Source organism: Cheilinus undulatus, linkage group 8 (assembly GCF_018320785.1).
Source record: "Cheilinus undulatus linkage group 8, ASM1832078v1, whole genome shotgun sequence".
NCBI lineage: Eukaryota > Metazoa > Chordata > Actinopteri > Labriformes > Labridae > Cheilinus > Cheilinus undulatus.
In genome coordinates, this window is record NC_054872.1 from 12,935,207 (window position 1) to 12,962,173 (window position 26,967).

General features: G+C 40.0%; 1 protein-coding gene across 1 annotated transcript in view; it reads left to right on the forward strand.

The window, feature by feature from the left end:
• Positions 1-21,168, forward strand: part of LOC121514295 (microtubule-actin cross-linking factor 1-like) — a 93,846-nt gene extending 72,678 nt beyond the window's left edge. The window contains exon 3 of the mRNA XM_041794449.1: positions 21,113-21,168. Coding sequence (XP_041650383.1) covers positions 21,113-21,168 — 56 coding nt within the window. The remainder of the gene's footprint in view (positions 1-21,112) is intronic.
• Positions 21,169-26,967: the final 5,799 nt, after the last annotated feature.

A 26,967-nucleotide genomic window follows, 5' to 3' on the forward strand; every position in this document is an offset into this window, starting at 1 on the left:
CTGGCTGAGGTACATTTGCATGGAATAATGTTGCCAATGTGTAAGGAACCAGTGGAGGAAATGTTACAATTGTGCCTCATGTGGAAGCACACTTAGAGTTGGGGAGTAGTGTCCTGATGGCATCAGTTTACATTAATTTTTTTTTCTTTAAATCAACTTGTTTAGTCTTGCATTGAATTTATTACCCTAATCCTGGCCTTAGATCTTGACCCTATGGTCTGTCTCAGCTTATTTCATCTGCATGCTCTACATTTTTGTGCACTTTTTGTCTTCTACCATCCACAGCCCTTCTTATACAACCAGCTGTCTAAACATTTATGTTTGATTGCTCCCCTGGTGAGTTTCTTTTCATTTCCTTATGTGTTATGGATTAAAAAAAAAATGTTTCCATGGCTTTCTTTGAGAATGATTTGGTTCAGGAATTTTTGTTGTAAACCCTGTTAAATGCTTTTCTATAATGTAAGTTTTGTACCCAAATCCATGTCCTGATTGTCTTATATTCTACACAGCAAAACCAGCATACTCAGTATACACATTTAAGAGTAATGGCAAGTAACATAAGAGATTCCTTGAGTGAAGCAGAGACACACACAGAGGGCAGAAAGCAGCAAAATCCTACTTTTTTTTTTTTGTGCAGGTGTTAACATGTGTCTGATTGTTTTAGGTGTAATCACTGTGAAATAATCAGAAAAAAAGTTTGGTATCTCTGTATCACAGTTTTGAAAGTCATGGCCCATCTACAGTGCCAACGTAACCCATTGATCCACTAACTGTGAGGCTGAGATCAAGTGCAGACTTGGCCTTGCATATGGGATAGGCAAGACAGTGTGGTGCTCATAGCATTGGATGATAGTCAGACTCTTTTGGTCCTTCATCCTGGTCTTACTGTACTCTTGTGAGGCCTGGACATTGACTGATGGCCAGAGGCGTGACAACCTAAGCATGTCAGCGTCGTACGTTGTGCGTATGACGCTGACATGCTCAGGAGAGTAGGGATGGGAAGGGTCAGCTACTGGTTATGGGACCAGCTGCTGTAATTTTACTGGCCTGATCCAGCTCACCACATACTAGGTGACCAAGACCTGGTGGGTTTGACCAGACCTCCTGGGTGGCTGTATGTGTCGTGGAGTTGTCATTTGGGATACCTTGAGAGATGGGGCATGGACCTGGCAAAGGCCCGGATGATAGCCATCAGGAGGCCAGAGCAGTTCAGGACCAAGGTTGACAGGACAAAAGGCCGAACCGGCACATGCTTCCATAGCTTACATGAGCTTACATGGCCTGTTTGTCACTAGCAGCACTTTCTCTGTGCTTGATGTCAATGCCGTTCGCCCACCTCTATGCACTGTGTGTGCTCTCCCTCTGCTTGTGGCAAGCTTTGGGTTAAAAATATGACTATTTATGATCATTTATGACTTTTTTCACAACCTAAGTACAGTAAAACTTAAAGAGCAATAGATAATGTATCGTTTGAAGCACGTGATATTGAAAAAGTATTAAAAAAACTGCTACATTTTAAATACCCACATGCTGCCAATTTTGCTTTTGCAAACTACAGCTAATGCTTACAGGGTAGCAATCTTTAACTAAGTCAACTAATCATGCGTGCATACAGTATGACAATAACTTGCAATTATGCTGGAGAAATGTATTGATGTGATAGCCAGTCAGACATCGAGACTGTTAGGGGTATGATAAAGATTTATAGCTTTGACAATCACTGTTAGAATGTGAGAATGCTAATATTGACTTTCTGCTGATTAATGAGCACCATGCTGATATCATAAGCAGGCCTCGTCCTTCTCTCTTTTGTTCCAAAAATATGTGCTCAGGCATAATTCTGCCTCTTAATCAAAGACTTAATTCATCAGCTGACACTTAAAGAGGCCACACAGCACACAGAGTTTTTATCTTTAAGTAAGCTCTCCAGGTCTCAGGGTCATCGTCATCCTGGAATAAATCTTTATAATTACACCTTTGTCTCTGCTTTGGTTAACCACGTAGACTCTGTGTGTTAGTCTTCACACGCTCTCACTAATAGGTTGCTCTTTATTGGATGTCACCACCGTGCAAAAGTTGGACCAGAAGCTTGTGTGATTAATGACAAAAGCCCCCCCAACGTTTGATGCTTACATCACATCTTTTATTGCTGCAGGGAGGAGATACTGGGAACACTGTGTGATACTGCTTACAGGCCTCTCAGTGTGTTGTTTCATTGGATGATGCCTCTTTCCTGGAAGCTGCCATATGTCCAGTCGGTGTGATTAATGCGATCTCTCTGGTGGGCCGTCCCGCTCTCTCCTCTCTTGCTTGTGTTCGCTCCTCAGATCGATTTCAGTCTCCGCTGCACTTCCTGTGAGCAGATCTGCAGTGGTACAAAAATCCCTCAAGCCTGTCTGTAGTTTATACATGTCAGATATCCACAGAAAGCTACTGTATGAATTTTAAAGTGAGCCTCAGCATCCTGTAAGTGTAGACAGATAGGAAGTGTTATTTTACAGTTTGTTCCTTGCTGCACAATGGAAAAAATGCAGAACATTTTTTTTTAAATTAGAGGTTACTTTATTTCTGGGAGGCTCAGATTTTTCAAGCATATGAATTCTGTATTAAGTTAAATTAAATGTTATATCCATACTGAAAAACTTGCTTGAATGGTGCAGGTTAGCTTTGAAAAACAGTGAGAGAAGTGAGATGACTTTCTCTTTGTGTTGCTGAACCAGCAATAGCCAGGGCCAGAGGAATTAGAGTTTTTCAGGTTCTCCATCCATTTCTCTGGGCCATTCATGTGAAAGTGAAACTTTGCACAAATGTTCACACTACTCCAAGAAAGAACTGTATAGATTTTGAAGATCACAGGGCAAAGGTTGGGGTCATTAAACCTCACGTTCTCTGCTTGCTTGTAACGGCTTGATCTAAAAATGGTTTTGAGGGGTTTTCTTCAAACTCTGTCCCCTCTGGCTCAAAGGTGAATGGACTGGATTTTGGATGTCATAGGTCAAAGCTGGCCTCATGTTCATCCATTGCTTGTGCCATATAATTGAGATCAGCTGATCTAACACAAGCCCTCATCAGCTGATGGTCAGCTGATTCACTCTGCCACTATTGACTTATCGTACTCATGCTTCCATATTTAAACTGCTCTAGCATTGCTAAGCTTTGCTGCTCTCTCTGCAAGATGCCTTTTTGCAACCCTCCTCCACCCCAGCTCCTCCTTTATGCCTACTCTGCTCTGTTTTTTTTTTTTCTGTTTTTTTTTTTTTTTTTGCTTCTCTCCCTTCCTCAGGCTTTCTTTGTAGGGACAGGATGGGCTGTGCTGTTCCTGCTTGATGCTTTCCACATAGGCTTGCGGAAGGCCAAGGGGATCCCAGAACAGCCAAATATCAATAACGGAAAGAAGTGCTAATTAATACCTGCTAAAAAGGAAATATTTATCAAAAATCAAACATGCTGGACTTTGTGTTGGGGCATCATGAGTTGTTTCAGAAATGTTCTTGATTGTTGTTCCCTATGAGACATTACACAAGATGGAGTAACATAGAGGCCAGTGGGTTCTGAAACTCTACGTACATTTCTAAATGGGCCTGTACCCTGCAATTATTATGAGTACCATCCCTAAACTTAAAAAAAAGTGTTAACTTTAAGTGTTAAACTTAAAGTGTTTTTTTTTTTTTTTTTTACAGTTTAATAAATTTACCTGGCATGGAGGCATTCAATATCACAAATGCTCCGCCCTGTCCCTCTAGCGTCTAGCGTCATCTATCCAGATAAAGGGAGACAAGGGTCTTGAGGAGTCTTGTACTGAGCTAAGAGGCTAGCTTAGCCCCTTTAACATATAAAAATCCTCATTTATCTCAAACATGCTTTTAATTAAAACGGTGATAGACTATCAACCGAATAAACCTTTTGAGTAATGATGTGCCATTCAGAAGAAGCCTGCTCCCATTTGAGTGCCAGTTTCCTTTCCTCCATCCTTTGTCGTTATTTAATCCACATTAAAAAAGCCAAACTTGAACCAAATGAGCCATTTGGAAGCCAAACGATCTGGAGACTGAATTCCCATCACGAGTGAGACTGGGCAGACATCAGCTGAGGAAATAGTGACAAGATCCGAGTTTAATGAGCTAAATTATGAAAAAACTGTACTGAACCAAACTTGACCACTTTGTGTAAACTGACCATTCTTGAGTGTTGTGTGGTACTGCTTGTTGAGGCTTTAGATTGAGGCTTTTTAAATTCCTGCCTGATGCAGTTTCTATGTGAGTTGTACTAAACTTTTGTTGCCTGAATGTTTGACTACTTCTGGGACACAGAAGTTGCTTAAGAACTGAGAATGTTTTGATTTTCACAGTTTGAACACATGGTATAGTCCTAAACAGCTCAAAACATGGCTTTTTGGTAGCGCTTCTCAGAAATCCGTACTGGCCCCCCATTAGGAGTACTCCACTGCTGCGCAGCGTCATCTGCAAAGAAGTGTCTGCAAAGAGCTGTTTTGACCATGAGCCACGCAGCCTCAGCCCTGTGATGCATGTCTAATCCAGTATGTCTTCTCCATGGCATAAAGACCCAGAAATTATCTTAAATGCAAATAAAACAGAAAGAAATAAGCTGTAGAAGTAGTCTTTGTGACAAAACATCAAACTCTTCTGTTGATTTGAATGAACATGTTAGAGAATGTTTGTTAATTTTCAAAAAATACCTGTAAGATCCTAATCTTAATCTTAATGTGACCAGCAACAGCATACACTTTAATAATGAATAACAGGCATCAGTGAGTGGGAGACAAGTCATGGTTAAAAGCATTGAGACAGTGTATTTACTGCTCACTGTTCCTCGGAGAGGTGCGACAGTGAAATGAGGAATGAGGCCTTGACATGCCTCCAACCTCCTCCCCTCTATTGTCTGAAGGAAATCCCTTTTTGTTATGCAGGAAATCTCCCAAGGATTGTAAATGTGTTAGTATTACATTCCAGCCTGTTTGTAAAACTACAGTGAATAGGTCTGACTTCTGTTGAGGTTTCAAAAACACTGCAGTATAAGCTGAAGACATCTGTTCTGAGATTAGACGTTTATTTTACTATAATCCTGCCTGAAAATCTCAAACATTTGTAGGGATTACAACCATCCTACTGCCTTTCCTTTAAACACTGTAAAAAGACAACTTTACATCAGCTGCTCTGTTTGTCCCTCTATCCTCAGCCAGACTCAGTAAACCAGGATGCTTTGGACAAACGCTAATCAGAGTGGCAGGGAATTCCCTGACCTGGGCCACAGCCAAAGAATTTAAGCCGCTGACCCGGCTGACAGACCGAATCCCCTTTTCCTACCTTTAGAGCGCTGTCACCTAGACCCAGTTTCCTTTTGTCACACTTTACTGCACCTCTGTTTCCTGAGTGGAACAATCTGTGGTGAAGGTGCCATTCTCTCCTGTTTTTCATGTCTTATGTAAGGTTAAAAGGACAGACGGTGGACACAAATGCTTGGAATGCAGTGGAAGCAAGGGAACAGGCCTCATAGTTTCATAGTGGGGCAGCATTCTTGTTTTTTTTTTGCCTCATAGATACTGCTCTATATAATCCTTTAATTTGATTCCCCCTGGAAACCACACAGCAAAAGATGTATATTTGGTCATGCCTGATGTGAACTATTCTCCCATAATCACAGGTTGTTCTGTCAGTGTTTGCAGGTCTGCATGATGAACTCTTTGAAGTGTCTTCCCTCTCTGCCGTCATGGTGCATTCATGTGAACGATGAGCCGGTGACAAACTGTGGCTCACATTATCACCACTTTGCTGATTACAGAGAACACTGTTAGCATTCAAGACAGATCAGGGCTGTGTTTGCTGTCAGGCATTAGGAGGCGCCACAGAGCGGGATAATGATGAATGAACACTCATTTGACAACACAGTGAGAGGTGCTACGTATTCTCTGTGTTTACAATCTGACACTTTACTGCAGTGGGACCAATGTGAGAGGCATATTTGTGTGTCTGTCCTCAGGGCTTCTTACCCTGCAGTGATATTTTCCATGTAGTCATCATTACAGCCTCATCCTGATTCTCAGCTCGTGACATAGACTCTTAGTAACGTCTAGATGTGAGATCCTGAAGGCTAAGATTACAACCCATGATTAAGCATCACCATTTCACAACACCTTTTTATATACAGTGCCTATAAAAAGTGTTCACCCCCTTGCACCATCAACCTTTCTAATGATGCTACAAGTCAGTCATGGCCGAAAGGATCTGGCTTTTCGCCCCCCCCCCCCAAAAAAAAAAAAAAAAACTAAATCTCTTTAATGTCAACGTGAAGGCAGATTTCTGCAAAGTATTGTCAATTGGCATCCCCACAGCATGATGCTGCCGCCACCTTGCTTCACAGATGGGATGGTGTGTTTGTGGTGATGTGCAGTGATTGGTGTAAGCCAAACATAGCATCTTGTCTGATGGCCAGAAAGCACCATTTTGGTGATATCAGTTCAGAAAACTTTCTTCCACTTGACCTTGGAGTCACCCCTGTGCCTTTTGGTGAACTCTAGTTGAGATCTTTTAATTTTTTTTTTTTTTTTTTTTTTTTGCGGAGTTGCTCCCATCTATGTTGCTGAAGCTTGTTACTCCTTCAGAGTGGTCATATGTGTCCTGGTGGCCTCTCTCCTTCTTGCACAGTCACACAGTTTGTGAGGATGGCCTGATCTGGGCAGATTTACACATGTGCCATATATCTTTCATTTCTCAATGATGATTTCAACTGAACTCTGGGAAATGTTTTTGTTCTCACCCTGACTTATAATTTTCAATAACATTTTCTCTTACTTGCTTGGAGTGTTCTTTTGTCTTCATGGTGTAATGGTAGCCAGGATTATTGAAAAACAAATGACTGCTCCAGACACAGGTGTCTTTAAATTACAACATTCTCTACACTCAGGTGATCCCCATTTCACTAATTGTGAGAGTAGTAGCACAAATTGTCTGGACCTCTGTTGAATCAGGTCAGTCACTGTAAAGATGATGAATTTTTGTGCACTCACTTATTCTTCATTACATATTTTTGTGTAATATTTTTTGTGTTTTGTCTGTAATGTTAAACATAGTGTATTACAGTGTAAACTACATGAAAATAATTGTAGCATTCATCAACAACCAGAAGTCCTGCTTGTATAGCATTTGAAACAGCTCTCTTATTGCAATAGTTCATTATAATTGCTGCCATATTGGATCATTTTCACTGGGCTTTGTTGGGAAAATCAAAGAATCTGGCAACACAAAGAAAGGAAGGAAGTGTTGCAAAAGGCTTTTGAAGTTGCAGGAAGTTGTAACAGCTTTAATGGAGAGTTATCCAACATCTATTGTGTTGCGCTGCATCCATAGCTCTTTACTGTGAGAGAGATAGTAATCAGATACAAGATATCACTGGACTTCAGTAAAAGCAACTTAATAAATTATCATATTATTATTTAAAGTTTGCAACAATGATGACCATCAGAATATAATTTCAGAAAAAAAAATGAACATAGTTTTAATGTGCACCCATTCAGGGTTGTGTATCAGATACTTTGATAATACATAAGTTTTTCTGCTGTCAAAGTGAAGTTAATTTGAAATAAAATATAATGCAATGCCATGCAGACAACTGAGCAATTTATTTACAAGTTTGGCTTGGCGAGGCTGTTTCTTATTTGCCATCACGTTCCACATCATAGCAAACACTTTCAAACAAATCCAGTGTTGTATTAAAGAAGAGTAACATATAACTCCCCTTAAATGATAGGCAAGCAATAGCAATAAGTGGTATGAATTCAAGTTAAAAGGACTTAAAATGTATAGAGTTGTGCAAGAGTAAATTCATTGGTCAGCTTATTTGAGGGGGATTTAGCTTTTTTGTCCAAGAAGTGATGATGCAGATGGGACATCGTTGAAAGAAGAGGGTATGACCTGTGATAAAGTCCATGTTGGTGATACTGAAGCTTTTCACCCTGTGGTGTAATCTGTTGGCTTTACTTCTAAAAGAAAATAAAATATGATGTAACAATGATGTCCACAAACCTTGAGTCTGTGATCACAGATAGCCAGCTGTCAAAAATACCAAAAAAGGGCAAAAAACTGTTGAACAGAAGCATCACGTCAGAGGAGAGGAATGAGCCTCAGGTCTATAAAAGCTGGAATGAGAATAAGATAAGAATTCAGGAAGACGGTCTGTGATTCATTGCCTTTTTAAAGAGTTACTGCTTGTGGAGAGAAATAGCAAGTAGCTGACCTTAAGGACTTGAAATGTGAAGACATGTCATTTTATAGTCGGACTGTTTGCTGTCCTCCAAACAGTGTTTGATTTTCTCATGACTGGCGAGGAGCTGGATGTCAGACTCTTCAGACAAGCTGCCATGTCAGACAGGAAGTGACTCACTGACCAATCATCCCTGTTTATTTATGTGATTTTCTTATCAAAAAGATGCATGATCAGTAAATGACTAAGTACTTGCACTTCTTTTTTTTTTTTACCGCGACCTTTGTCTCATATAGTTAAACTGCACACCTATTGGCAGTTTTAATAACCTTATTTCACCTGTTAAACATCAAATCCATGAGAGCAGAGTTAAATGATGATCCTCCTCAGTAGAAGCTTAACTTCCCAAAGTAAAAAAAAACAAAACAATAAGGGGGGGGGGGGGGTCTAGATTATGTTTTAGTGCCTATAAAAAGTATTCACCTCCTTGGATCTTTTACCCTTTTATTGATTTTATAAATCAGTCATAGTCAATGTAATTTGGCTTTTTTATTAAAAGATACCAAAGAATTTTTTAATGTCAAAGTGAAAACAAATTTCTAGAAAGTAATGTCAATTAGATAAAAATCTTTAATGTAAAATAAGTGACTGCATAAGTATTCATCCCCTTCAAGTCAGTATTTAGCAGATGTACATTTGGCTGCAATCACAGCACTGAGTCTGTGTGGATAGGTCTTAATCAGGCTCAGACATCTGGACAATAATTTTACTCCATTCTTTGTAAAACTGCTCAAGCTCTTACAGGTTTCACAGGGATCGGGCATGAGCAGCCCTTTCCAAGTCCAGCCACAAATCCTCTATTGGATTGAGGTCTGGGCTTTGACTCGGACACTCTTGAGCATTCACCTTGTTGTCTTTTAACCATTTCTGTGTTACTTCATTGTATGCTTTTGGTCATTGTGTTACAGGAAAATAAATCTAAAACAAAGCCATAATTTTTTGCAGACTGAATCAGACTGACCTCCAGGATTTTCCTTTATTTTGGCACATTCATTTTACCCTCTACCTTTGCAAGCCTTCCAGAGCCAGCTGCTGAGAAGCATCCCCACAGCATGATGCTGCCACCGCCGTGCTTAACAGTGGGGATGGTGTGTTTGGGGTGATGAGATGTGTTTGATGTATGCCAAACACTGGTCTCATCTGGTGGCCAAAAAGCTCCATTTTGGTTTCATCAGACCAAGGAACTTTCCTCTACTTGACCACAGAGTCTCCCACATGCCTTTGGTGAACTGTAGTACAGATTAAACAGAGTTTTCTTCGACAATGGCTTTCTCTTTGCCTCTCTCCAATGAAGCTTTGACTTTTGAAAAACACAGGCACCAGTTGTTGTATATAGAGTCTCTCCCATCTCAGCTGCTGAAGCTTGTAACTCCATCAGAGTGGTCATAGGTGTCTTGGTGGCCTTTCTGACTAGTCTCCTTCTTGCACAATCTCTCAGATTGTGAGAATGGTCAGATTCACTCATGCTCTATATGACTTCCTTTTCTGGAAAATTGATTTAACTGAACTCTGGGGGGGTGTTACGTATACTTTTCTAATACCTTTTCTCTTTTTCTTGCTTGGAGTGTTCTTTTGACTTCATGGTGTAATGTAGCCAGGAATACTGAGTAACCAATGACTGGAGCTTCCAAAGACAGGTGTCTCTAAACTACAGTCACTTGAGACACCTTCACTACACTCAGGTGATCCCCATTTCACTGATCACATGGGGGTGATTATTTATGCAGTCAACCCGTGAGGTAAAATTGTGCTCATTCGCCTGGTAGTTTTCTATTTTCTACTGCTAGTAGCTAACTAAGTTTTGGGTAGGCCAATATTTTTGGGCTCACAAGACTAAAATTAAGAAACATCATCAGGTCAATATTATTCTCAAGTTTTAAAGATTAAATCACTAACTTTGCTCTACTTTCAGAGCTGAACAAAAGATCTGACCTGATGGATATTTACATGTCTCCAGAAAAAGGGAGTGAACACTGATTATCATCAGACTGTGGACTCTGTTTGGCTCTTGTGTGGTCTCTTCTCAGTGTGGTCTATTTTAAAAGATTGAACAAGACAATGGATTATGTAACTCTTGTTTTTGCTGATCTAAAGAATAGCTCTTCCATCTTTTCCTCCTATTTTTCCTTGAAACTCCACACAGGGGAATCACATCAAATTCCTTTAGTGTTTATTGAGTGTCAAGGTTTCTCTGGCATGTTACAGCTGGTACAACAACACTGTGTCCTGACTCCCCCTTCACAGATGCAGTATAGTCCTACATGTTCCTATTGTATTCATGGTTTACAGTCATTCTGACCTCAGGGTATCAGGACAGTCTATCACAGACTCTCTAAAAATCTGCTGTCACACCCTTATCCACGACCCAAGAAGCAATTTGTACACAATTCAGGACATTCCTGTGACACAGTTATCCTGGGATCCCTGCAAGGAAATGCATCATGGGTAGTTTCCCCCCTCTGTTCTTAGGCTATTTTTGGCGATAGAGGGACCCTGAGGAAAGATCTGACAGTATTAGGCTGATCCACAGTCCAACAGCTGTGATTTCACTTAGTGTCTCCCCCACAGTGTCCCTTACAGAAGCTACTGTAAGAGAGAAAAACACTCTGTCCTGCCGTCTTCACTTCCCTCTATTGTCTGTTTTAGCTCCTGAGGTGAAAGCTGTGCATGTGCAGTGATTCCTCTACTATTCATCTGGAGTGGCAGCCCACCACCCTAACGACACCTCACCGCTCCAAGTGAAAGCACGCGATTTATGGGATTTAGATGTGCACTCATTGTTTTTAGAAGAGCATGAGCTTTTAAAATATTTTTACTCTGCTACATAATACCTCTGATTATGTTCTTCTTTGACACAATCATAGGGATTGACACATTTCCTCCTGGTTTATCTGCTGCTTTTGATCAGAAAGTGTGATGCACAGTGTAGTCCATTAGGGAGCTCGTTTTAGCCGACATGACATTTAAGAAGCATTCAGACCAAGCAGGAACTTTCACCACTACTTCTTGTCCTTTTTATTTGTGTTTTTCAGTCTTAAATTCAATAGGGAATGCTTTTAGAGCTATAAAGCCAGATAAAGACTCTGTTATGTGAAGCAGTCAACACATTATCATCCCTGAGAAGTTCATCTGTGTTTTTACTCCAACTCTGGTGGTGGCTGGTAATAAATACACTCACAAAAGAATAAATTTGACTTTTTTTGAGTAAAATATTTTTTACTCTGGGAAAATTACTCCCTAGATTTTATGGTGTAGTGTTAAACAAAGTGGCTTACTTGCAGAAAATGTGTTCTCCCGACATCATTTGTCAGCATGTTTGTTTCTTAAAATTATCTAAATCACCTGGAGCAAACAACACCATCTTCACAGCTGTACATCCTTGTCTCCATGCCTGCAGTCAGGCTACACTGACCAGTATCTCCTGTGGCTGATGTATTGTCCAGGACCACACTTCGGAAATACCAGCCTATACCTTGAATTTAGTAATTTTTTTTTTTCTAAGTTTGGAGTGAAGCTAATATGCTCAACAATATCCTAAGACAGAAAATACGGTAGAATAATATATAGGAGGCACCATGCAATACTGTGTTAACTGATGGTAAATAAGGTACAGAAAGGTGCTGTCTTCTGTTCATGAAACAGGACTATGTGCTAAACAATGTAACTTTGAGTTTTGAGAGGAGAATTACAAACAAATGTGTTGGGACAGTATCTGGCAGTGTCAGTAGTAAAACATGATAGATAAAGAATGAATGTAATGCTGAGACTGCACTCTTTTAGGGTTTCTAAAGGCATTTTATCCTGTTTTTATTGAAAGTCTTTTAACATGTTCTTTTATTGACTGGTTTAATGTCTTGTCTGAAGAACAGGAACAGTCTAAATTACACTGTTATAGTCTGCTCCAAGATTATTGGAGTCCAGTTGGACTTGAGCTCCCTGTGGAAGAAACATGTGGTCAAGAAAGCGAGGGGAATAATGGATCAACCTCACTGAAAGCCGACAGTTGTAATTCATTTATGCTCAGTGCAGATTTAGGTCACCTTTGTGGTTTATGCATATCTTTATTTATTGAAATACACTTCAGGTGTGATATTTATAGAGCTACTTTTTTCTTTGATGAATCAACCGTCATCATGTCAGGGCTAAACCCTAATGTCCAATTATATGGTGTCATATTGAATTGACTTTAAATTAGCTTCAATTATATCCAAACAAATGTGCCATTCATGACCTACAGTGAAGCCATTATCACATCTAGAGCCTTCTCAGCTCTCTCTCCAGAGTCCATCTGATATCTCAGGGTGAGTTAATATGTGAGGAGCTGTGCTGAAATTTATGAATAAGTGTTAATCATTAACCCTTTGCACAAAGCACACTCAGTTAACACCTGCTTGAGAAGACAGCTTTTATAACTCAGTGCTGTGAAATGCAGCCTCTTACACTTTGCACACGATGTAAATCATGGTAAAAGTTAAGTCCCTAAGAGTTTTCCATCTGCAGCAGTTTTAAAATATACTCTAAGCATATATAATTTTATCAGACTCTCTTAGATAGCCTGATTACATACATGTACTATGTATAACTTTGACCCTCTTTAACCTCTCACACCCTCTCTTTGCAGTTTATTACACAATGCTGGTCTTCCTTTGGCTTCAGCAGTGCTGGCACTGAGCCATGTCACTGAGACTACAGTGTGTGGATCTGATCCAGTCCATTTAAACGCTGTGGCTTCATTCAGAGAAGACTTCTGTCTCTGTCTGATGGTTGTACTTTTTTTCTCTCTGCAGAGAAAGAGACTTTTGACACGCCATCCCAAAGCATTAGAAGAAGAAAATATCTTTTGTCCCTCATAGAGCAGCATGGAAACCTTACATTTAGCCTCATGAATACCCTAATGTGACTGTAATTACAGAATTAAACAGCTCGTCTGTCATTCCAACAAGAACTCAGAGTGCTAGATTTGAAGTTAGTCCTTTTACTCATGTTCTTTGTTCTCTTTCAGCTTTACACTTTTTTCCTTTTGTTTCTTCTCTGAAATTTTAGCCCTTTTTCAAACACTTCAGTGCTGTATGCACTCACGCACGCTCACATGAACAGAGGTATTATTATGGAGGGCGGCTCTGACCTGCGAAGGAGGAGGGGGAGACTCCCATTCTGTTGATCTACACAGCGTGACGTGTTTGAAAGAGAGAGCTGAGAAAGAGCGCCGATAGTGAGAGAAAGTCAAAGATCTGGTGTGACACACTGAGATCAAAAAAGAAGAGACGGAGCTCACTGTGAGGGAAAGCTGTCAGGATAAAGTCACTGCAGCGGCTCTTGAAGGTTCTTTGAACTTTAGTAAAAATGCTCAGCTTGGAGTCCTTCTACTCGAGCAAAGGTAAGCTCTGCGGTTGTTTGTATTCTTTCTGAGAACAGAGCTGCAGCTGAAGGGAGAGAAAGGAGACAGGTAACGCTGCCAGGAGGTAAAGTGATACAGGTGCAGAGCAGACGGAGAGAGAGAATTTCTGGGCAGTGGGAGGGACTGCACATGGGTCAGGCTATAAAGCAGCAGAAAACACGTAACAGGTGTCTGTCTGATCGTTATTGGCCTTATGTGGACAATAGGATGGTATGTAAGGATGGTGTGGTGTTGGTTGACTGTCTCTTCAGTGTTTCTAGTCATTCTGACACAGGCTTAAGTTGCAAATCAGTGAGCTGGAATGATTTACTGCAGTACTGGGCTTCTAGTAAGACATTTGGATTGAGTTTGACTCATTTAAGTTTCTTTATTCAAACATTGCTTTTTAAAGCATTAACTATATCCATGAACTTTATATCAGGATTATGATCTGCAATCATGCACACTTCTTAGACGTTAAACACAAACATTGCAATGCACTGAATGATGCATATTAAATCAAATGCATTGGGAGTCTGATTGGCTAGATTGGTGTTTGCTCCTTTATATGAGGATGCATGTAGCTGCAAACTTTAGAGTTGATTGCAGCTTTACTATCAGTTAAGAGCACTTAGGAATTTAATAGTGGCAGTAGATCATCTAACAGCTGTGTCATTGTGCAACCATGCTACAATGAATATATTATACTACAGCTGAGTATGTGCTAAGCCTGAGGGGACATATATTAGAGTCCCAGGGTTCTGAGAATGAGTAATGGAGTTATTTATGAGGGAAATATTCCCAAATATTTGCTTCTTCAGGCTTCCCAAATGTGAGGATTTGCCATTTTCTCTCTTTCATTAATAATTGAATCCAATGGGGGATTGGTCAGGATTTTCGATAATCTGAGTGGTCATTTATGTTTAAAAAGCGGAGGTGCTCATGTGACTATGAATTTGTCTTACAAGTATGTATTTTTATACCTTTACCTTGACTGGCACCTGGTTGTAACATGGCATTAGCGGGTGTAATGGTGCCTACAGAAGTGGGTATACTTTTAATTTAGGCCCTGCATTTTTTTAAATTTGCAACACATTCAACTAGAAATAAAAAGCAAGCCAGTTTTACACACATGCATCATTTAAATATGACCCTTACTACCTGAATCAAGCAGCAGAGGTTGGCGGTCAATATGGAAATACAAAAGGCTTGTTTTTTCCTCTTCTTCAGTACATAATCCATATTTTGTCGCCTATTTGCCTTTCCTGTCTGAGCTTGCAGAGAACACAGCATGCTTTGGAGCTTGTAATGATTGTGTTTACCAAAGTATAGAAGACCACAGCTTTATTGTCCTCATACCGCTCCTCAAAACATGTCATTTTCCCAAAGCTGTCAGAGGTTTGTTTGTATTTTTCTTCCCTGGAAGAGGTGACTTATCACAAGAGCAAAATTTAAGGAAGCAAAAAATTCGCACTTACATTTGACCTTACATTTGTAAAAAACATTTTGTAGTTTTGTTGTCTTTTAATGAAAGATTTTAGATGCATTGTTCAATGCAGCAGCTTCCTTAAAAGCCTTTTGTGTGATCTCTAGGCACATCTTTTCCCCTGGTAAATAAAGACATTTGCTCTCACATAGTTTCTGAACCTCTGCCTACATTAAAAACAGTTTTATGTTGAAGTGCTGACTAATATTTATGAACCCAGAATCCAAAAAGTTGGGAAATAGTGTTGAGTGCAAAATGGACACATTCCTCTGAGATTCTGGTCCATATAGACATGATAGCATCATGCAGTTGCTGCAGATTTGTGGATGGATCTGTACATCCATGATGCTGATCTCCTGTTCCACTACCACAGATCTGGTGTCTGTGGAGGCCATTGGAGTACAGTGAAGTCATTGTCATGTTCAAGAAACCAGTTTGAGAAGATTTGAGCTTTGTGACATGGTGCATTATCCTGCTGGAAGTAGCCGTCAAACGATGAGAACACTGTGGTCATAAAGGGATGGACGTGGTCAGCCTGTGACGTTTATAAGGTGCTCATTTGGTACTAAGAGGCCCAAAGTGTGCCAAGAAAACATCCCCCACACCACTACCACCAGCAGCCTGAGCCGTTGTTACAAGGCCTGATGGATCCATGCTTTCATGTTGTTTACACGAAATTCTGACTCTACCATCTGAACATCACAACTGAAATCCAGACTTATCAGACCAGGCAACGTTTTTCCATCTTCTATTGGTGAGTCTGTGTGAACTATAGCCCCAGTGACCTGTTCTTAGCTGACAGGAGTGGCACCCAGTCTGGTCTTCTGCTGCTGTAGCCCATCTGCTTCAAGGTTTGACATGTTGTGTGTTCATCGATGGTATTCTGCAGCCTTGGTTGTAATGAGTGGTTATTAGGGTTAGAGATAGTTGTGCGTGAAAATCCCAGTAGATCAGCAGTTTATGAACTACTCAGACCAGCCTATGCTCGAAGTTATTAAAATCCCTTTTCTTCCCTATTCTGATGCTTGGTTTGAACTTCAGAAAGTCATCTTGACCACATCTACATGCCTAAATGCATTAAGCTTCTGTCATGTGATTGGCTGATTAACTCTTTCTATTAACAAGCAATTGCACTGGAAGTGTAAGGCTTTAGCTTTGCATGATAGAGTCTTAATTTGCATTTTTAGATGCAGTGTGATACTGTGTTAACTGAGAGTGGTTTTCTGAGGTATTTCAAAGCCCACGTATCACAGAATGATAACAGTTTTAATGCAGTCCTGTCTGAGGGATTAAAGGTCCAGGGCATTCAGAGTTGGTTTTCAAGCCTTCCCCCTTATATGCAGATATTTCTGCAGATTCTGTGAATCTGTTGATGATATTACAGACTGTACATTGTGAAATTTCTTATAGTTTCTTACAGCCACAAGTTGAGGGACATTGTTCATAACCTGCTGGACTATTTGTCCACACAGTCTTTTTCAAAGTGGAGAACCTACTTCCATTGTTGATTGTGAATAACTGAACTTTTCAGGAATTATATTTTTGTGCCCAATCGTTGTACTCTTCTCTCTTACCACTGACCTGCTGAGTGTTCCGGGTGTTTTTTGAGCATTTGACAACTTTTCTAGTCTTTTCTTGCCCCTGTCCCAATTTTTTTGGAACGTGTTGGAGGCATTGAATTCAGAGGGAGTGTATGTTACCAATAAAACTATAAAATGAATTGTTTGAACATCAGTTATCTTGTCTTTGTGCTGTATTTAATTGAATAAGTTGAAAGGATGTGTACATCACAACAATCAGTTTGAACTGACATTTTACACAATGTCCCAGCTTTTTTGGAAATTGGGTTCTACATCCCTTGCAGGCAAACTATAGAGTTTGTATGCAAACCTGAACGTTGACAATCACTAATCACTGACATAAGTGTTTCACTGAACTTTACTAACTGTTCTAAGTGACACACTACCACTCATTCTGTCATTTCACCCTCACATTAGTTCAGTGTTTAAACCTTAGGTCTCTTAATGTTGCATCAAAGAGATTTGCCTTATAGCATGGGACACAGTGAATGGATGCTGACGTTGGCACCCCTGTCCTGCAGAGATTTACTGTCTAATGTCCGCTCATTGCTCCCTAATTCCTCTCTATGTCCTGTTTCAGCTGTCTGAGCAGTATCTCCCCCTCTCTGTGCTCTGCTGAGTATGATGCTACTGTGCTGCTGACTCTCCAGTCCAGAGCCCACAGAGGAGAGATTTTTCTCTCACTCAAAGGCCGTTTGCTGTCACACTCTGAGGGATTACCAGGGGAAAATTTCCCATAGAGCTTCCATTAGGCCGCAATGTGATTCAGAGACCCCCCACAGAGCGGGAAGAAGTGGAGCACTGTGTGTTTCTGTCTGAGTTTGGCTGGTGGAGGTTTGTCTGTCTGGCAGTAACTAGTGTTCCCAACACTGCAGCAGAGCAGGGAGGAAGAGCCAAGGGCACATTTCTAAAGTCTGTATTCACTGCTGGAGTGTAAGGTAGGTTTCTTGGGCTTGGTCTGTCTGCAGTACCCTACCCTCCAGTACCAAGGAGACTGAAGCAGCAAGACCAAAACATTATATAACACCAGGTTTGACTGAAAATGAAAATATCAGATCACTACTTTAATTCTGAAGACTAATAAGTGTGTTCATCATAAAAGTGGATTTTGGACTTTGAATTAAACTTCAAAGGATGATCTTTGAACTGACTCTGCTGAGTTGCATTATTGGACTTGGAGGATCCAGTGTGTTTGATTCCTGGGTCAGAATATTCTGTCCTCAGCTCCTCTGACTGTTTAATGACTTGGCAGCAGTAAGAGCTATAGTTTAAGGCGTTGTGTTTTCTGGTCATCCATTCCTTCAGTTAACTCTAGTTCATCCTTGTAAATGCAATATGTCTGCAGATTTCAAATGTCAAGCTAGTGGTTAATATCTTCCTCTTCTATCTCTTAGCTGTTTGTTTCTGTCATCATCTTCAGGGTTTACTTACATTTTAAGGTCATATCTGAAAATGTTTGTAATGCAGAAACTTCAACAACTAGAATGCCTCATTTAAAAAGAATGGGGTAGAATTTAGCAACTTCTCCTGGTAGGCTGATGCAGTCTGATACAGTCAAAATTGTTGCTGGAACTAGTCTGGTTTTGTGTTCTTGAGTACCAGACCCAATTTAAAGAGAAACAGTACCAAAAGTAAAATAGATCACGGCTGATGTGGATAGAGCTGACCTCCCCTTCAGAACCAGTGAATGCCATAAAATGACAGCAGTAAGTCCAGGAGACTGTCAGTAAAGCTTCCCTTCCCCGTGATGCTGCCCTTGATACAAACATGAAACCACGTCACATGGAGCAGCAGACCGTCCATCCAGGAAATGTGAGCGTGATGTTCCAGAGTCTGACTGCTCTTCTTGCATCCTCCCTGTCACATCCTGTTGTTCAGTTGGAGACATAAATTTAACAAGTTCACCAGATGAAATTGTAGTGTCACTCTGGCAGAAGCGTCTATTACATGTCAGATTTGATTGGTGCAATGCGAGGCAACTTGGAAACTTTGTGACGAATAGATGGCAAGCACTCATGTAGTAACTGTTGGTGAACACGCAGTCTAAACACTGAAATTAAGGTTGTAAGTTACAAGTTTAATCACTGTTCATACAGTTGATGATGTCATTTTAAAAGACAGACTGGGCTGTGTTGGTCTGTCAGAACAATCTGTTCGGTGGTTTGAAAATTATTTATCAGCGTGTGAAAGCCGAAGGCTTTACTAATATTTAGAAGTTAAAAATGGAGTGTCTCAGGACTCAGAAGTTAGAGTTGCATTTGTGATTTTAATTCAGGAATTAGTCTTGTTTTTCTTGTTGCTGCTGCTTTTCTGCCTCTGATTGATTATGCTGTTGTTCTGTGTATGCATGCATCCTCTTCATGCCTGAAGTCTTTAGATACTGTGGACCATGGGGCACCACTCCTTAACCCATCATTGTATTTTGTATGATCGAGATGAGTACCTTCTTTGAACACATGTAGACAAAAGCACTGGTATATCCTTATTTTTAAGGCCATACTAAATCTGCTTAGGTCTGCAGGTTGATGCATCTGGTCGTTGACTATTATTACTCTGTGACATAGATTTGTTTAATTTGTGTTTGTAATAGTTTATCTGTTCAATGTCTGTTACTCTGATTATGCTGCTGCATGTCTTAGCCAGGATGCTCTTGCAAATGAGATTCTTGATCTCAGTGAGGTTCTCCTGGTTAAATAATTCAAACAAATAAATAAGCAAACATTACACAAAAAGAAATATGATGTTATAATATTTCTTTGGATAATAATTCAATAGCAAAAAGGTATTCTTGACATGAATTTGGATTAATTGAATCCATTGATCTATTATTTACATCACAATGTTTGATTGTTTTCACTCTTTTTTTGATTAAATCAACTGATAATCCTCAATGTATTACTCTTTAAATAGAGTCCCTTTTAGATTTGTATGATGAACGTGGTCTCCTTCTGACATTATTTGTCAGTCCATCCATTTTCTATACCGCTTGTCCTGTTGAGGGTCCCAGGGGGCTGAAGCCTATCCCAGCTGTCATTAGGGAGAAGCGGGGTACAACTTGCTGGGTTTATTGTCTTAATGGTGGTGTTCTTTTTGGAGCAATAAAGCAGTTTGGTAGTTCAATTCATTCTTAAGGCAGTATAATGACATGAGAAAAAGACATAACCATTTAGATAAGACACATTAAGTGGGGTTAAAGCCATCTGAATTAATAAAATCACTAAATTGGGCTCCATAAATATGGCTATAAACTAAATATATATATATAACCATAAGAAAATCCACTATAAATATTCACCATAAACACTTAGCAGAGATATACAGCTGTTGAAAACTACACCAGAAGTTAGACCGAGCCTTTTTTAGAGCAGGATATATCCTTTAGCTGTAATGTCATAAGGTGAAGATTTAACACCGTGTTGGTTACACATCAGAAACACTAGCAGGGCTGATGGTTGGTAGCAAGTATTCATGAGTTGGTCACATAAACAGGAAACTGTACCAGTGAATATGTGCGGTATGACCCACACAGTAGCAGGCGACGTGGGTGGGGGGCAGAGTGGAATGACCCCAGAGTAAAGGACAGCTGTAAAATCTGACCACTCATCTGAAATAGTCTTTTACTGAGGAGGTTTGGAAGACATTTACGCTGACGGGTTGTTTTTTTTTTGAAGCATGAAAGCTTGTTTACTTCTTTATACTTTTTGCTAGTTTCAGTTTTCTTGTTCAAGCAAGTCTAAAAAGTTGCATCTTATCACTGCAACAACAACAGAAAGTCAAGATAGCCTCCTCTGGATTAAGAGACTTAACCAAATTTTTTTGGTATTGTTCAGGATTAAAGCTCTCTTTATGTATAAAACTGCCTTTACTTGACTCTTAGTACTGTATTTACTTCAATTATCTATGGACAATTTGGTTTGAATGAATTTTAAATCATAGAATATAATGCATCTCTTGTTAATTCTTTTTAACACAAACCTGCCTCTATTCTTTTTGCCCAGTAGATGGTGACATAAGCCAATACTCTTCAGCTTCCTGGTTGTATTCTCCTCATGCTGAGGGACTGTCTGGTTTATCTACAACAAGAATCACTGGATCTATTCCTAGTCTTGAATTACTTTTCTTTTGTAGCACATAAAGCAGGGATAATCTGACAGTCTCTTCATGATAATGAAACTATAATCTCAACTCCTTTGGACAGTCTTAAAACTCCAGCGTGCTGAGGAAAATGCAGCCACTTACAGCTGTCAAAAGCCACTCTTCTCTCCTACAGCAACACACTTGAGACACTCATTGAAATTATGCAACTTCAGCCATACTTCTCCTCACTTATGTGGATTGCACAATGTGTCTGTATACAATAATTTAATGCTCCATCTGTCTGTTTTCTTCCAGGTGAGTGCTCCCTTCTGGTCTTTCACTGTGGTCAGAGGATGATCCAGATCATCTGAAACAATAAGTACTCTGATATCTCTTTAATGACTCACTGGATGATTCTTGTTAAGTTTGTTGCTTGGCTGACATTAGGTTGATATCCTGCAGGAATAAAAGCCTTTTGTCTTGTGTTGTAAGCAGCAAGCCTGTAACAGTATTCATCACAGTTCAGAAACCACCCTTCGGTGCACGCAGTCTTTAGCAGAGAGCAAAGGTGGTCACACATGGAAGAGTTTACTCCCCAAACCAGGTGGTAATGCTTTTACTTAATGCTTCTAAGCAACAAAAGAAGAAACAGCAAAAACACACAACGAAACAGAATAAAATACAGTAGCAGATAAAAGAAAATATACTGCATATCCAACAACTTATTGTGCTGCTTTGGAAGTGCCAAATGTGCAATGAGTCAGACTAAAACTAATCCTTTTTTTAGGATTATTTTGTGATGCTTTTGCCTTTTATTTTGATAGGACAGCTCAAGCAAGAGCAGAAATATGGGGAGAGAGTGAGGGATGGCATGCACTTAACAACACCAGGGCTTTAACCTTGTTACAGAGTTTCAGTAAATGCACCAGTCTGTGGTCCATCACTGGTGTACATAAGCAATGGCTGAGCACAAATAACCTCTGCAATTACTGCTATCATAAGACTGTAAACCTTATGTATCACAGACATGATTTATTGCTTCTAAAAGCATGTTTCACTGTGTCTCACATTTTGTTTTCTATTTTTTCAACTGTCTTCAGTCAGAAGGTGTTTTTCATTTCTGTGTTGCTTGTTATAGTTCATCATTTTCAGCACATGTATCAATCAAGTTTAAACTGAGATTGTACCTCAGATTTGGGGTCTTAAGTTAGAGTTCACACATTTGGTGTATTGGTACAAAGAGAAACATAAAGTCCAATATTTATAAAGCTAGGTTTCTCTCATTTGTAACGTTTAACTGACGGTTTTGCAGGGAAAACAGGCCCTCAGATTGAATGACAGTAGGTTAGAAAAAAGTAGTGACAATGCAATTAGAAACATTTTTGTTGTGTTTTGTGCCTTAAACATTTAAAAAGCCATAATGCAAGGTATGTTTTATTATTCTCAAATGATGAAAGAGTGTCAAAGAAGAGTTCTGTGTCTTTTGGCTGAAACTAGAGAGGACTAAAGTGGGCAGAAGTTGAACCGTTTTTGTGTTTTTAATGACTTTAAGCTAGTGATTGTTCTGTGACAGCAGGAGCTGTAGTCTGCCTGTTAACAGCTTTTTCACATATTTACTTATTAACCACATTCAAATGTTAAGATCCAACACACATAAGGTGTGTGATGTTGGTTTATGACATTAATGTCCCACATTATATGTTTATCTTCGGTTTTCATATTTTAAGCTTTTAAATCCCTAATAACCCAGTCTTTCCCATTAACTGCCATTATTTTTTCTGGAGTGTTTTTCCCCAGAAAGGGGAGGAGCCAGCATCTTTTGGGCAAAGTACCTGGCTCTTATCCATAACAGTTAGCAAACAGTTATGGGCGTTACCGCCACCTGGACTGGCATGCAAATACTGCCAAGTGTGATTGGCCTTTTGTCACCAAGTCAGAGAAACACAGAATATTTTCCTGTGACTTTTTGTTCTTTTCACCCATTGTAGTAAGCTGATAGCCCAAATCACACATATAAACTGATCTGTGACTTCTGTGAACGTTTACTCCCCTCTTAAGAAGAGAATGGAAGGTGAACTTATGGTCTTCAGAGTTTGACGGCTTGGGTCAAGGCCTGCCCTTACAGATCATCGTTTCCCTCTGAAGTGCATCTGGAATGCTTTAAAACCAGTGTGATGATCCATAGAAAGGGCGGTAACACCTGGGTGTAGTCTGGCCTCTGTAATGGAGAAGGTCACTTCACTGCTGTGCTTTAAGTGTTTAACATCTAAATGTGTGCTGAGGAGAGGGTGACTGGTGGTGGGTCTTTTTTGAGAAAAAGTTTGAAGGCTAATTATGTAATGTTAATAAGTTAAAGGAGGCATTTAGTAAACAGAGTAAAATCAGTAAGAAATCAGTATATGTGTGGGTGTATGATAGAGGATAGGGGAAGCAATGCTCATTCAGTGAGTCTGGACTTTACCCATAAAGCAAAAATGCAAAGAACTTCTGAGTCCATGCATGCATGGCCAGCCTGTCTCAGAAGTCCTAACTTAAAGTGTTTGAACAAGCACTGACCATGTGACAGCTTTTGCATGAGCTCCAGTGTACACTGGTTCACATTTCGTCACCTAAGGGAGGGTAATCATTCTTCCTAGGACGTGGTCACACCTCACATGTGTGCTCTGGCAGCTGCACAAAGCAAGGTAGCTCATCGGTAAAGGCGATCCAACTGGTTTGCATTTCTCTTCAAAGGGCATGCTGCCATTTGATACGCTGTGATAGTAAACCTGTCTGCAGGTTATGATGTGCAGGTGAGCCACGTTCACTGGCAAGCTTCAGTTTTACCACAAGAGTGTACTGTTTGTCCAGTTTTCTGTTTTACAGCTGCAGGAAAGACAAACTGGCCCCACACTATTCCTTTTTACTGCCTCCACTGAGGGATTCATTACTGTGAACTCTTTAAAATCTCACAACATGGTTTTGTTTCTAAGACTGCACCAGGAGCAAGGTGGCAATTAAACAAGTAATTCTCTGAGGTGCAAAGGGAGTAATCTGATAGGCTGTGGGCTGCAGTTAGTCTGCTGTTTTTGTCCCCACAGTGGCCACACGTCCTCAAGGACAAACTGTTAAAACGCTCTTACAGTAACCTTTTTGAGTCTTCTTATAGGAGTTCTTTCAGCCTGCTTTCTCTGCCAGCAGTTGTAAATAACTCCTCTGCATTGTTCCATACTGGAACAGCTCCTCCTGGCTGGGTTTCATTACGCTTTGAGAAGGGAAGCTGCCCATTGTTTGGCCTGTTATTCTATCTTTCATGCAGGAGCTACATTAATAGGTGGAAAACAGGATGCACAGCCAATCCAGTCATGCAGATAAGAACAAGGGAAAAGGAAAGAGAAATGCCATCTGCTGCAGCAGAGGACACTTAAATTATAGGTGGGGTGATAACCCTGACACAAATAGCCTGTATTAAAAAGATTAGCTGAGCTGAATGAATCAATATAAACTGAGTCAAAGCAAAAGTCAACACGGTGCCTCAGTGTGGGTGTTTGTTGTTGCTTCCAGTGTATTTTACTCTGAGCGAGCACCTCAACAGTTAACACCTGCTGCTTTATTAAACCAGCACAACTGTAGGTGTGGGTGTGGTGCTATATTTCCCAGAGTTCATTGCTTGGACTCATTCCAGTGTCACAGACAGAGTTGTTTCAAAAACAAATTACCTTATTAGAAAGTTAATATAAGGACTTCATGCATATCAGTCAGATCCTGCTCCACCCGTTGGGACAAGATGTCTATCTTCATCCACGTCTCTTTGACGTGGTTCGGCTCTGGAAATAACAATCCTGTTAATTTTAGCTATACTGGTTTTATTTTTTGCCATTATGTCATAGCCATCCAAGGTAGACTTACCACGAACTGTCTAAATGTGAAAACATAGTATATGCTCCTCTAGAACAGTGGTTCTTAACGCTGGGGTCGGGACCCCTATGGAGGTCATGCAGGAAATAATGCCACAGGCAGGACTTGAACTCAGGCCGCCCGTGTACATAGGGCTTATCTTAAAGGGATACTTCAACATTTTGGCAAATAAGCCCATTGCCACAATTCCTATATTCTTAGTAATAGGTCAGTTTCCTTTAGTTGTCGGTGCAAGCTGTTTCTCGATCTGGGGGGACCGTTAAACCAGCTGCACCGCTATGTTAGCAGGCAGAATTTTTGCTTTCCCTCATCAAACTCATCAAATACCCAATCCAACAACTCCAAAACACTCTCGTGGACAAGTTGTGATCTGTACATTTACCACGCTATGAAATAATCATGGAACATGAAGAGACGGAGATGTTTTAAAGTTAAATGCAAAGCCGGAACTACACTCCAGACATGGCTGCTGCACTGTGTCACTCCGCCCAGTGGTTCACTCAAGAAATAGTTCAGAGTATTTGCTTCATGTGTCCTAATGTTACATAATTCTACGTTATTATTTCATGTTGAAAAAGGGATGTTGAAGTATCCCTTTAAGCCACTAGGCCATCTGTACCTAGTCACTGCCAATAAAACAAACAAAAAAAGAAAGTAATTACGATTATTTTTACTCATATTGCACATTAGACATGAATTGTATTGAAGGGAATGATAATTTTCATTTTTTGATCATTATCATTTTCAGAAAAAAATGCATACCAAAACAAGCAAAGTAGGATTTTTGTAAACTATTCTGTAAAAAAACATTAACACTTTGTGAAGAAAGGTCTGTGCTGAAAAATAATTGTATTAAACTAGTATTTTGACATACATGTCAGGTAAAAGAAATATTGTACCTTCTGTGACTTAAAGAAATAGCATAGGCCATATTGCAGTTCAATTAAGATTTTGATTAATTGCCCAGCCTTAATTAATATACATTGAAATACATTCTATACACTACTGACAAAATATTGCACCATTGTTATTTAGTTTCAATAAAAAAATAAATGTAGAAATAGGGTCTGTAAAGTTTTTGAAGGTTTTAAAGCTATAATGAGAAATTTTCTCAGTTTTAAGTTTCAGGGTAGTTTTTTGACTCGAATGTCAGTGGAGGATTAAATGAGGACTAAAATCATAGCTGCTGATAAAGTGGGCGTCACTGTTGGGCTCTAGTGCTCAGACTAGTACCATGCTATATCAGCTAGCTTTTTGACATGGCTGCAAAGCTGTGAGGGTTTTTATCACAGTGTTGCATGCACTTACATGTTGGGCCCATTTCTGGAGTATTTTATCCTTCAGTAATTATATACTACTGCAGAGGGGCTATGATTCACGTAAATAGAGCATTCCTGAAATTCGTGGGGTACAAAACTAAAAGAAAGAGAATAAACGTATCACTTTATATCTTACTAAATGTTGTGACTGTAGGCAGATTGCTGGTTGCATTCATTCCTCCCTTCATCTTCATCCCCTCTTGGTGCTGCCAAAATCAGATTGAATCCATACCTGTCTGTCATCCTCCTGCGGGCGCTGATTCATCCTCGCCCCTCTGTGCTGGAATGACAGGATTTCAGGAAGTACAGTGAACTATTACTGCACTTCATCAGATTAAAACACACCTCAGGGAAGAGTCTGGAAAATTTCAAGCAAACTAATAATCATATCTTTCAGAAGAGAGCTGCAGCACTCATTAAAACCGTGACATTGTCCCTTCTGTGGTTTCCCTTCATGCAGCGGTTGTAAGAGCCCTCTGGTGGGTGGTTGAGCCCAGTGAAAATTGCTCATGAATGTTACTGAGATAATAATGAAGGTGAGTCATGGCTGTCTGTAACTGTTGCTCTAAAGCTGTAGGAGAAAAGGCCATTTTCTTTCCTCAGACACAGTAAGTTTATTGCAAGTCTTTCTTTTGTGAAAAAGCAGCTCATGCAGACTTTTTTCCCTCTGCACTGAGAGGAAAGAAAGAATGCAACTGATTCATTCTCTCCAGATGGAAGGGTTTTATGGAGGGGAGTGTGGATTGTAAATCATCTCTCTCTATGTCTCTCTGTGTGAGCAGGCACCTGAATTATGTTTGTCTGTGCTTTATCTCAGGCTGATCATCTGGATGCCTCTGTAAAAATAAAGCTCAGCCTCTTCAGGTTACAATGCAAATCTGCACATGGTTGCAGCCATTCAGAGAAGTCAGAGTCCGGATCCTGTGTCAGGTTTTGTTGTGTGATAGGTGGTTG